This window comes from Amblyomma mixtum, chromosome 5, assembly GCF_055824585.1.
Source record: "Amblyomma mixtum isolate Tamu chromosome 5, ASM5582458v1, whole genome shotgun sequence".
NCBI classification, from domain to species: domain Eukaryota; kingdom Metazoa; phylum Arthropoda; class Arachnida; order Ixodida; family Ixodidae; genus Amblyomma; species Amblyomma mixtum.
Genome location: NC_143016.1, coordinates 99305272 through 99318595, shown reverse-complemented (window position 1 = coordinate 99318595; position 13324 = coordinate 99305272). Strand labels below are relative to the sequence as shown.

Here is a 13324-nt window from a genome sequence, read left to right as displayed (position 1 = left end):
TAGCCCATTTGTTAACAATGTGAACTGATGCGGCCTGCTCAGGCGACCAATTCACTCGCAACTTGGGCCATCATAATAGCGCATTGTGTACTCTTCTACTGGTGCCAGAATAAACTCTTTTGTTTCAGCGATATTTAAGAAGTGATAAGATCTAACGAGCAGACGCCGACGCACATGTTCTGTGTTAGGCAAAAACTAGGCTATACGAAGTAGGCTACACATCGAGCGGTTAAGACTGCCATGCAGAGTAAAAAAAATTGCACCCTTAAGGGTGCAGCGCTAATAACTGCACCCTTTCCACGCCCTTATTTTCCTTGTTTTTTAAAGGGTGCGTTGAGCACGTTAGCAGCTTCAATACACGCATGCAACCTTCAAAGGTGCACGGGTGCAAGGCTGTTGTAGCTCCTTCGGGTGCAAGGGTGTGTGAATGTGTACATTTGTTCTTTGACTTGTCGAACAACACTCCAGTAGTTCAATGAAGCGAAATTTTAAAATGCGAGCTATTCGAGCTTTCCATTGAATGACAGCTGCAGCCTTGATGCGAGCAGCTATGACTGCGATTTGCGCCCTCATAATGTGATAGTTAACTGTATTATTTCAGCTGAAGTGCTAAGCATCACTGACTCCAAATAGGGGTTTGCTGAGATGGCATATATAAACTTGGAGATAGTATGCGCGTTATGGCAAGTAAGTATTGCGCACAGCAGTGCTGTATTCCTTGTTGAATTTGTCTCCGCAGTAGCTTTGTATGACTCATCGCTGTTACGCTCATACCTGTGTGTTTCTTTGCAAAAAATACGTGCCGCATTATAGCATCGTGTTACTGTGCGAGTGGGTTTGCTGAAAGTTCGCCTCCCTTAGCAAGCCCTTTTAACGCGACGTGTCGCAGAAAAGCCGGTGTCGTCGTCGGCGGCGTTGGCCGTGAGCGAAAAATCCCAGAACCCGCTACTTTTCCTCTTCGTTTGGCTAAACGCTTGGCGCGCACGTAGCGCCATCAGACGGCGCCCACTAAAGCCTTCTCCTCGCAATGTACGCCACTGCCCCAACCGGCCTCAACCGATAGCGCGCGACGGCAGCGCCTCCTAGCGCCTCCCGCTCGTCTTGTTCGGGGGCAGTGAGGCCGTGCGGGGACGTAGGAATCACGCGGTGAACGGCGAACAACGCAGCGCACATCCAAGGCGCGTTCACCACGAAGCTGGTGTACGTAGGAGATTAAACTGTATTTCGCGAAGAATGCGAGCTTCACGGATCGATTAGGATGGGTGTGGTGGTGGTAAATCAGCTAAGTCTAATTTTTGCTGCGTCGGCAGCATATTTGTCGACAGTGTGTCTGTAAGCCCTGACCGCCTGCTCCGTCGGTGGGCTCGTCCATGGGATCCCCGGCGCCCCCTGCAATGCGCCCTCGTCACCTTAGCCCAGGCCCTATTGAACGCCTAACATAAAGGCTGTTAATAAAAAATGTCACACCACCACCACCACCACGAAGCTTGAGGCTTGCTGACCGTTCGTTCAGCGGCGAAGCTATGTCGGCGTTCGTGGCATCGGGTTTGTTGAGAGGCCTCGTAGAGACTCCGAGCGATTTGTCCAACCGGCTGGGCGTCACGCCGAACGGTCGATGGCGTTCCGCGGACTCCCTGGCAGGCTGCGACACGCTGTCGCGTCCCATTCTTGAAGGCCAAGATTAAGCGTCCTCCAACTTTTTTCTCTTTAAAAAAAATTCAGCAAAATAACGCCATAAACATCATGTAGACATCAGATATGTGACTCCACAGCAAGGAGGTCCAGAAACACCGCGAAAGACATATGTGTATTGCAATTATAGTTGGAGATGCCGTAACTGTAGTGCAAAGTTAGGCCGTCGGCAGCTCTTCGTAGGAAATGTTTAGCTTCCCTTCAAGAGTGCACCCCAAAAAAAAAATGATCAGCGCCTTTTAAAGCTATCAAAACCTATGAAACTGTTAAGCAATCGTAAAAAGGGTGCAACTCTAACGATCCCACCCTTACTATGGGTGTGACAAGCATACTTTGCACCCTTTCGGGAGGGTGCAGGTTTTTTTAGTGTAGAAAACCAATGGGGAAAGCTTTTGGCGACCGCAAAAACACTAATAGCGAAAAAAAGGGAAGAGTGCTGTCGGGTGGGCAGCGGATATGTAGTGTATACTGAAATCTTAATTTAAATAAAAAAAACTGCGTTCATAAACTGTTTTTCGCTCAAAAACGCTTTCGTCCAGAATTGCTGGCTATGAGTGGAGCACCTTGCCAACAAAGATCCACAGCCACATCCCACGCCACTTTTGTGACAAACACTCTGCTTGACATGCAGCGGAAATCCTCCGTGGTTAATAAACAGATTCACAACAGCGCTACGGAACGAGGACAGAAGGAACACGAAAAACACAGGATGGCGTGTTCCTTCTGTCCTCGTTCCATAGCGCTGTTGTGAATCTGTTTATTAAGCATGAACCAACTAGCCCACACCAGAATCCTCCGTGGTTGTACACCATTTGGTTTCCAAAACAAGCAAGGAAAAATGCGGCACTCTCGCCTGATATGACTTACGCAATACTTTCTTTGCTTCGAATATTTCGGTGTCTACAGGTATTTGCTGAGCTTTGCTAGAAAATTTGAAAGTTCATGCCTTGGACACATTAATGTATGTATTGGCTAACCGCGTTTCGGTAACGTGACGTTTACAAACTACGTATGCGACCGAGTAAAGTCCAGAAGGTTGACGGTTGCGAGGGCACCCGTAGCTGGTTTCGCCCTTTCGGTCATGAGGCGAATGATGAGCAGGATGAGCAGGAAGGTGCAGACGAACAGCATAAGCACGAAGCAACAGAACTGCACACACTCCATGGTGAAAAGCCTCGTCCCTTGTCCGCTTGCGTATCCCGACTGCGAATGGATGTCGCGAGGAGTTTGGATTTCGTGACAAACGCCGGCGTGATGCGCGCACAACGAATGGTCTCCGCGATAAGCGTGCATACCCGGTTGGTAACCGTAGGGGTACTGTAGATTAGCGTCAACAAAAGAGGGAATTTGATCCGAATCACTGTACAGGACGTAAAAGGGACCTGTACTTTGTGGTGTGGCGTATGGGTCGCCGTGACTGCTGCGGTACTCTTGCGGCCCGGTGCGTTGAAGTAGGCTTGAGTGAACTGCTGGCTGTTGCGCATTGTAGGACCACTGCGAGAACCCACTTTGGGCGGTGTGCAGAGTGTCCTGCCCCGAAAAAGGCTTAGGCGTCTTCTGACCTCCTTGAGTCGAAGGACTGCAATACGTATCCGACGATGAATGCTGAATTCCGGAGGTGCCCGAAGATGCGTAGTGACCCTCCATGAGGATCCTTCTTCGTCGTCGAACCACAGTTGTAGTCCGAAAGAAGAGAATCTAAAAATGCACATAAGGACAAGAAGCGAAAATAATTTCATTGGGCGTGGAGAAAATTTTCTGCCAGGTGTAACCAAAAGTATGGGCTGCGAGAAGGAAATGGGCGTGAAATCGTAATGAGACAGAGTGTGTTTGGTAGACAAATGTTGGCAATGGGCGGCCTTCTTACGTATGTGCGCTGCGGAGAAATTATGTTTGGGAAATGATGTATTTGCTGAGTTCTTTCTTATGAAGTGGGAACTTCCAACTGTAAAGAAAAATTTCAAAACGGGTTTTAAGGATAGATGAGAGAGAAATGAAAAGCAGTAGTTGTGTTTAAAGAAAAGAGGGACGCGTGTATTAGACAACGCATTTCCAGTTTTTTTTTTTCGATGTTTCTTCTTTTTGTTTAGTTCTCTCTTCCCCAGCATTAATTTTCTTTTCATCCATAAAAAAATTCGCCTGAAAAATTCTCTGTGCACCCCACTTCTTGGCTGATCGATCCGACTGTGTGGCCATGTGCCATTGTATGAGACTAACAACAACAACAACGCATGCCTAAACTAACTATGAGAGACGCCGTACGTGTTAATGGGCTCTGGACAATTATCCACCGTGGAGTCTACAAGTAGTATGTATACCAGAAGAGCGGCCTTCGGCGAACACTTCTAAATAGAAACTTGAATGAACCGATACAGATACCAAGCTGCCCCACTTTTGGCTCTAGGTCTATCTTAAACACTAGGGATCCTTATAATATTAATCTCGTAGATAAAAGTCCATCGAGGAAGAGGAAGCACTGTTTGACGTAGCATGATTTATGTACGAGCAAATATTAAAACCAAGATTGCGAGAAAGTGCAATTCCTGCACACTATGGCACCACAGAAGACCAGTGTTGAGCCTTCATGTATACGTTTTGCACAATAAATGCAAAGCTCGATTTCATGTTCAGTCATGAAGGAATATGAAGAAATACAGTCGTTTAATAACGACTTTTACGTAGAAGATTCGCGATACATCACGAGGAGACGTTGCTAATTTCAGTCTGCAGGGTTTCGTTCGAGCTCGGCGTCCAGGTGTCATTGTCGCGAGTGAAGATCGCAGAGGCGGCTCGCATCTCCTCTTGATCGTTATCAGCGGCTCTCCTCGAGCCCGAAGTAGGCGCTGAGGCACTGTGAGGCTCAGGAGGAGAATGTCCAGCGTCCTCTGGTAGAAACGGCCAGTCGAGCCAGCTGAGGGTGACGGTCACCGCGGACAGGACGCCGATAACGAGACACGTGCCCAGGACGAGACGGAAGCAGGAAGGAGGGCTTGGTTCTTCCACACCTCTTCGTGTCCTGGCCGCATCGTCCAGGTCGGTAGGCAACAGCGTGAAGGTTACCAGGTTCGAAGCTAGATCCGGGAGGTTGATTTGGCTGCTTTCCGGATTCCAGCCGCTCTGCTCGAAAGTCAGCGGTGGGTCCCTCGGTATTAGAGGTGCCGACGCTACCCTCGGCTTTTTCATCCAGTAAGCAATGGTAGCTCCAGTCCACCTGTCCATGGAGAGTCGGGCTTGCGGAACCCTGTGTACCAAGCAGGCTGTGTTGAAAAAGGCTTCTTCGTCTTTAGTCCGAATGCTACGTCCGTGGCTTTAGCCAAACACAAGGAGAGCGACCTACTCTCATAAGCCAGATTTTATGGAGTTGTTTGTTTATTTAATAATAGATGGAGGTGCCTCTTCCTCGAGACAGGGGGTATTTATGGTCAATATATTAGCGCCGATAGACACGACTTGCATGAACGCTTGAAAGGCGTAACACAGGCGGCACAAGCACCCAAAAAGTGAATATTTTCCGCCTGTGTTGAGAGGCGTATGCCAGTCGGGTGGATTTGCTGGCGAGGATGCAGCGTTGCGTTGCTGCACGAAGTTGGGACTTTGCGAGAACCAAAGCAGACGATGACAAAAATACCACAGATCCCTGCAGCAATGACTAGACTGCAGACGGCAAAGCCTTCTTGTATTGATGTCGATTGATTCTTTATTGCAGAAGCGTCAAAAAAAAAGCAGTCACCCGCAAACCTTCACTCTTCAAAATCGTCACCCGCTACCGACCCGACGAGTTACATTTCAACCGCCAGAAAAATACATTCTCTCGCATGTGTGAAGCCTCGGCTTAGAGTAAAACGATTATTTACAGTAAAAACATGAAAGAATCCATCGAGGCTGAATCCAATTGCATTAAGAGAATTTTTTCATCGGTTGTCTGATCACCCCCTTCATTTTTTTTGTTTAGTCTGTTGATATCATAATCGTCACCTTCATCCCCCTTTGCAGTGCAAATTGTCCCCCACTACGCTTAGTTGTGATCTTGAGTTTCACGTATGACATTTTTATTGTCTCTTCTATGCCCATTATTCAAACTGTAATGTCCTTATCAGAGCCACTTCGTCATACACAGTTCATACATTTCGTCACACACTTCTTCATACACACAGGTGGCGTTTTGCTCCTTTAAACGTTCGTCAAATCCCTCCGACCTCACAGAACCCCAGACGAGGCTGTGCATTCTCTGGCCCCGTCTTCAGTCCCAATGCTGGAGGTGACTGCCCAGACAGGTGTTGCAGGAAATGAGCTCTAAATATCCGTTAATATGAGCCCATTAAAACGCACAATTACAAAACGTTATACCGACAGCCCCAAAATTTAATTCCAACAATTAACGCGTCTCCGGCCACTTCGCTATATCAGAGCACACATAGTTCGCAAAATCCAAAAACCCTGATTACAAGTGCCTGAAACTTCTTTTTGTGACTGCGTTCTGAATCCTCGTGTTTCACATGGCTTGCTCCCTATGCAAATCTACAATACTTTGGTTTCTCAAGTCCCATCTACTCGCCCACCTCCTCCGTCTTCTTCCATTCTAACCTCTTCTGGGGTGTCTATAGCTGCAGTCAACGCAGCTAGAAATCCAGCTGCCAAAATTCACGGGCACTTCATTTTCACTCTTGAATAAAGCGATTGCCTCTATAGAAGAGTTGCCAGCTAAGGATGTTACTTGTCATCAAACGGTGTTTACGCTCCTTCATCTGACTGCCTTCGTGTGCTTCTGCTGGAGTCTCGCACCTGCAAACTGATTCTTTCTGTTTTTCGTGAAGGGCATTAAATTATATGAGGTGCATGTAAATTTGCTGCAAGTAATTTCCAATCTTCATTCTTATCCCACTTTTTTTTTTTGACAAAAAAAAAAGCCGCTGCCGGTGATGCGGCGACAGCGATAAAAATAACTTTCTTCGAACACCATTCCTCTCTATTTCAGGCTTACTTAATTAGCCGCATCGTACCTTATTTTCTCTTGTTTCTTTCCACATCCTTTCTTTCTTGTTTTCTTTTTGGAGCAGGAATATGCTGTGCGCGTTCTGTTAGCAGTTGCAAATCAGATTTCGCTTCCCTTTTCAAATTTTCTATATTTATCTCATTCTGTTTACAAAACAAAAATCAGATTCTACTGTCACGTAACATTAGAAAAGACAAAAACAAAGCAGATGAGAACTGGTATGCCAACTCTCTTCTTTGGTACTCCCTGGCCTCGGTATAAGCTCCCTAAGGTGGTGTTCACTAACTCCCTGCTGTCAAATATTTCTGTATCAATGAGATCTTTAGTAATAGTCAACCACAGGCGGGCTGACACGGCAGTCTTCTTTGACAACACCCTCCCAAGGAATGCTAAGAACCTGCCCGCCAATACGTTAAATGGGCTCATAGAGGAGCACCTAGAATATTTTCCTAACCGTATTGCCCTCTACACAGATGCCTCCCAGCAAAATGAAAAAGCTGCTGTTGGTATTTACTCAAGGGCTCTTGATTGGAGTTACTCATTTCGGGCCCCTGACTATACCGCTATTTTTGTAGCTGAGTTTCTGGCCATTGAGTTGGCCTTAATAAGGATTCCCTGCGGTGTCACTCGGGTTATTATACTCTCATACAACCTTTCTGTTTTGGCAGCGCTCGAAACCTCGAGAGATACTCCTATCAGCCGTTCCCTTCAATTTTTTATTCCTCCACATGTTACAGAAGTACGCTTTCACTGGGTCCCTGGGCACCGTGGCATTGTTTCTAATGAGAGGGCTGATTTTTTTAGTAAAGTCTGCCCTTGATGGACCTATTGTCCCTTTCGTCCCAAATAGTGTTTACTTGACTGTAGCACGCTTTCAGCGATTCCAGCGTTTCCACACCTTGAGCCATGAGCCTCTCCTCGCTACAGCGGATATTCAACACCTGGCATTTCCTTGGAGTGTGCGGATGTGCAGTTCGAGGCAATGTGAGGTGTCCATGACCCTTTTGCGCTGCAGGATACCGCGGCTAAATATTTATTTATGCCGATCGGGGCTTTCGATATACAACCTTTGTGAGTCTTGTGGCAAAATTGAGTCTATAGAACATTTTTTCCTCTCCTGCCGGCGGCTCGCTGCTCTCCGTAGAATTTACTTGGAGATCCCCCTCGCTCGGCTTCGGCTTCCTCTATCTATTCCGATTCTCTTATCCTTCAGGGCAAGCGCCAAGGGATATGCCCTGAAGCCAGTGTGTGTATCTATTCACGATTATATAATTTCATCTCGTAGATCCCTCTGCTAGAATGTGAATTCACAACTTTTCCTTCTCCGTATTTTTTGTTTTGTACAAATTCTAGCTATGCGTCCCAAAATTTTAAATTTAAATATACTCCATTCCCTGTACATGAGTGCGTTTGTATCCGCTATGCACCCTGGCCAATCCCCCGCCGTGGGTATGTTGATGTTGTTGTTGTAGCCTATGACAGAATGGCACATACCCACTCTGGGGGATCGGCCAAGAATCGGGTGGTAAAGGTTGGTATTCACCTGTACGTAGTAAAGGCAAAAGGAAAGCACACGGGAGAGGAGCACCTGGGGAGTCTACCACAAGAAGGGCACAGAGAGGATGAAAAAACAAAAAACTAATAATAATAATAATAATAATAATAATAATAATAATAATAATAATAATAATAATAATAATAATAATAATAATAATAATAATAATAATAATAATAATTATAAATAATAATAATAATCATTATATATATATATATATATATATATATATATATATATATATATATAAAGGAGTTTGCATTGGAGAGAGAGTGAAAGAGAGAAAAGAGAATAATTCGAAAAATAATGAAGTATAAAAAGAAAATACTGAAAGCTTTAGCAAGGTAGTCAGATTCAGCCTGAGGACATCATCATCAGGCACTCCCGCGAAATTTACGATCACGTGACTCACATCGACGAAGAAAAAGAGGCGATAGCTTCCCTGCTTTGCGCCGCGCACCATGGAAAACGAGAAAAATCTGCGGTACGTCCACAACCAGGCTCTTTACCCTCGCGGCTTTCTCTACTCGGACCACGGGGGTTACGACTCGCCGGATCCGGCTCACTTCACCGCGGCTTCCACAGCTGAGCTGGCCTTGCCCCTGGAGGTGCCGTTCGAGGGCTACCACTCCGGCTTGGAATGGGTGTCGGCATCCACGGAGTCACAGGGGACGCCACCGATGTCGTCGTCGACCGGTGCTTACTACGAAGACGAGCGTGCCCGGAGGCCTTCGAGCGTCCCTCTCATCAAGGGGCTTCAGGGCCTGGACATTGACAATGCGGCCGTGTTGGTCGCCATGTTGGCCATGTGTGTCTTCATAGGACTGGCGATCTGGGCGGCGTCGGCGGTTCAGGGTGAACTGCAGGATTACGATATCGACGCGGTGGACGACGCAGACTCCAGCCTTCACTTGGGAAACAGAGCAGGGGTGCCGTCAGCGCAGGGCGTGAGCGGTCGTGAGATGATGCAGGCGCAAGACTGGACAATCACGGTAATACCAAGGCAGCCACTTAAAAACAGGCGCACGTCACCAACACCGGACGACGTCGACATCGCAACGGCAATTCGTGAGGGTCGGCCTGACGACAACGATGATGACCGGCAATGGTCTGTTGAGGCCGATGGCCACTACTCTGGCGATCTGACTGCAGCGTGGACTACGGAGGCTGAAGACACCACAGTGGCGCGCCCTGAGAGGCGCATTCGGCGGGGACGCCGCCTCCCTCGAAACAAAGCTGGCCGTCGTCCGACGCGGAGTGGTTCAACCAAGCGCCATCACAAGCGACGTCGGCGGGTAAGGATACTTGCGAAAGAACAACATTGCTATGAGTTGAGCGTGCGGGAAAGCATTTATGTGGACGGCAAACATAGCGCTCGGAAGAACGGCGGAGGACAAGGAAGGGAAACAGGTTCGCTGTCTCACAATGTAAATGTTTTTTTCGACGGCTTGTGTGGACAAGTCCGACTCAAGTCAGGGATTCTTGGAGGTCAGGTTTACCTTTGAGTCAACTATGGAATATTACAAGTTAATGTTATAGAAATAGTGAAGGTAATGGCCCATTCTTCCCATGCGTAGCAAAATCTTTCTTCATATCTCGCTCCATATAGTTGACTCCCATGGAAAGCCAGTAGGGAACGCTTTTGACGGTCGCAGAAACGTTATAATAGCAAAAACTGATAGCCTTCCGAGGTAACATCTTCGGATCTATCGATTTTTATAACGAAAACATACATGTGAAAAAAATTGCGTTCACAATTGTTTCTCGTCGAAAAATGCGATTGTCAGAATTTCTGGGTATGCAGCAGCCAAAGATTCTTACAAGATTACGTTGCAAGAGGATCAGTCTGTAGTATACGCCTTCACACCACACACGTCAGTAGTCGTTCTGCATTTTGAATACCGTACAGTGATTGGTGAGGGAACGGATGCCTGGCGGAGTGAAGCTTCCCATTCTAAAAAAAACTTCATGACACGACAGCGTGGATGGAGCCATTCAGCGGAATGGGGTCCTCTTTGCGTATCACTGCGTAGACACAGACGCTTGTTTTTTCTTAGGAAGCAGTCGGCTGGCGTAGGCTACAAACAAACTCCTTCCCCAACTTGTACATCTATAACAAGATGTCACCAACACAATACAGAGAAAACTGCCCCTGGTGCGGCGACACACCCACACTATACCACATCACATGGGAGTGCGAACGAAATAAAGCATTCCACCAACACGAATTCCCGAGTGCGGAGCAATGGGAGAGCCGGCTCACCAGCAGCGAGCTCGCGGCCCAAAGGGCCTTAGTGCGGCACGCTACTGATGCAGCGCGACTCAGTGGAGCCCTGGACTAGGGGCCCAACCTTGCTGAAGAGAAGCCTCAAGTAGCCGGCGCCACGAAAGACGACGGAGGCTTCGAATCCGGGAATCTCTTAAAAGATCTCAATAAAAGTTTTCTACTACTACTACTACTTCAACTATCAGAAAACGCTGAACCAACCTTTTAAAGTACAGTCTGGTAGCATTAGAGATCCTCCCCGCCCAAGTACTCCTCCTCTGTCGCCTAGGTTCTGCCCACATGTCCTTATATATGCGGAACTGGTGAGCCACCGCGGCGGGTGTGCAAAAGATTGAAGTTGGGTTTTTCAGTAGCTGCAATTCAGAGTAACATTCTTTTTGTGTGTGTGTACAGACAGGGTGCCCAGAAATGACTCTGAGGATTAAACATGATTGTTGGACCTGAATTTAACTTTCCTCTTGCGATATGAAGAAGAGCTATGCTCCCCATGTTTAAAAGCGTTGTTGAGTGTTAACTCCTCAGCCAAAAGCGTCCTTATAAGGGGCGTTTGCGTGTCTTGTGTATATGATAGGTGCTCAGTGGGTCATGCCACCATTGTATTCTTGAGTCTGCACAGCCAGGTAAAAAAAAGTGAGCTTAGAGGGATATCACTCCCAAATAAACGTATCGCTGTACGGGAACTTAGGCCAAGGCTCAAAGGCCATGGCTCAAAAGTAATGTTTTGGAGGTGTATGGATCAGAGAGGGAAGGACCAGATTGGGGCCTTGAATGTCCCCATACTTGTCTAAGCTGTCTCATGACGTGAAAAAAGTCGCTGGCAGGTGCTGTTGGCAACAAATGTTCACGGGCTTCACGTGAACGTAAAAATCTCTTTCGGCTCTGTTACTCTAAGGGCTTTGAATTTAATTTTCTCACAGGGCCCAAACAATTTATTAAAATGCGCATGGTGGAGACGATGAACCCAAGCACCCTTCATTTTGCTTTCGGTCCCTTTGGTCGTGAATTACGTTAATCGTGACGTAACCAACTTCAGGTGTGGAAGAAAACGACCGAACACAGTCACCGCCGATCCGGGACCGGTGTGCCGTCGATAATCTCACCCCGCGGCCTCTGCCGTATCCAATCCGACAGTGTGACAGTGAGCATGCTTCACCAACTCGTCGAACAACCACACCACAGTTTTTTTGAGAAGGAAGTGGGAAGGGAGCCGTGAAGGAAGTGGTACCGATGAAGCTCGGGTAGCATATGTCGAACTCTCTTCGTGCTATATATATATATGAATTCGTCGGTGTTTGAGTTGGTCTTCCAGTGCTCCATGAACGTGGACAGAGTTTATGCAAATAAGTGGCATCATGTTTGTGGTCCTGACACGACCAATGCGACGTCACTCCCCACGGCCTACGTCAGTGGGAGCAGCGACCAATGGCAGGGCACCAAACGAAATGAAAAGCTTTTTCTTTGTTTCCGGTCCTTTCAGCATTATAGATTTTTCGTCACCGGGAGAGTTTTTTTTTTCTTTTATCGTGACAGCTGTATAATAGACGGGAATTACATAGTGTACAATGCTGCGTCAGGAAAGTAACGATTTTCTGAGGTGGACGAAACGCCTTTTGGCGTCAGTAACTTAAACCACACAATCACATGTTTACATTGTGACCAGATGCAATAGGCTTCTTTCTAGCTAATCAATGGTTGATTTAGGACCTTTTTTTTTCTGTGCACCTTCTGTGGACCTTTTGTGGACCTTTTCTGTGCAGCTGGCTGCGCGCTTCCCGATAGGTGATACATAGCTACTACCTTCTCTTCTTCAGTGAAAGTGAAGTAAAAATCACGAAGTTTTTATTTTCGTCTTGTGTAATTTTCCTGCATAACCAGTGTCGTGTCGCCGAGCATTGCATTCTTTACAATGTGCGTCATCTTGTTGAGTGCTTTATCCATACGTACAGTCTTTGCCAAAAGTAACCCGGCAAAGGGGGTTTGTTTCTTAGCCGCGTAGCGAAGCACTCATGGCAGCCCTTGAGCCCTGATTCTAGCTGTGTAAAGAAAGGTGAGACCTTGTCCTTGCATTCTGGCACCGTTCGGTCTTTAGGGCTGCTGTAAATGCTCCGTTATACGTTTGAGAATCAAGAACCTGTTGATCGGTTACTTTTGGCAAAGGGGGTACGCCAATTTTTTGAAGACTCGCTCAGAAAACTCCAGTCAATTGTTCAGAATACTTGACGCGTGTATCACGTGACACGGGCTGTTTTATTTTCAAGTTTCAAGCATGGCCAATAGGAAGCTAGTTCCCATGCTTAATAGGGACTTACTCTTTACATGAATATACAAATGACAATGCGTTCAAACAGTGTCGCATTATTTATGTGGCATTCGTTTTTCAGGTTCGGCAACATGCAGTTCCATCAGACTATTCCATTGAAGACTAGGCTGTGCAGCAGGCTTTTGAAGACGCTGTGGACCGAAGAAAGACCATGCGGGGTGCCCGTTGCGGGATCTTGTTTTCCGAGATCACCTCTTTCAGTCCGTTTGAAGAAATACGTTTGGAGCTAACCACTCAAAGTAAAAAAACATTCGTTCAGCACACATGCGCATATATCGTTATTCCTTTGGCTGGACGATCTCAAATAAGAGGTCGGCAACAACTGTGTAGCCACCACGGAAGTCAACACGCGTTTTCATATGAGCGCAATGGTCAGTTGCACGCCAGGTCGAACGAATAGATTGCAAATGTTGTCTCTGCCTATACGCACTGCGGTATACCTCAGCTTCAATTTTTCCGCTACGCACCCACTAAAAA

General features: G+C 47.0%; 1 protein-coding gene across 1 annotated transcript; it reads left to right on the top strand.

Moving 5' to 3' along the window:
• Positions 1 to 8701: 8701 nt before the first annotated feature.
• LOC149343164 (uncharacterized) lies at positions 8702 to 12953 on the top strand. The gene is made up of 2 exons (XM_089542313.1): positions 8702 to 9535; positions 12909 to 12953. The coding sequence occupies exons 1-2, from the start codon at positions 8702 to 8704 to the stop codon at positions 12951 to 12953; spliced, it is 879 nt and encodes a 292-aa protein (XP_089398439.1).
• The last annotated feature ends 371 nt before the right edge of the window (positions 12954 to 13324 follow it).

Coding starts and splice junctions, on each gene's coding strand:
- LOC149343164 (XM_089542313.1), top strand. CDS start 8,702: ATGGAAAACGAGAAAAATCTGCGGTACGTCCACAACCAGGCTCTTTAC. Junction 9,536..12,908: donor ATCACAAGCGACGTCGGCGG/GTAAGGATACTT, acceptor TTCGTTTTTCAG/GTTCGGCAACATGCAGTTCC.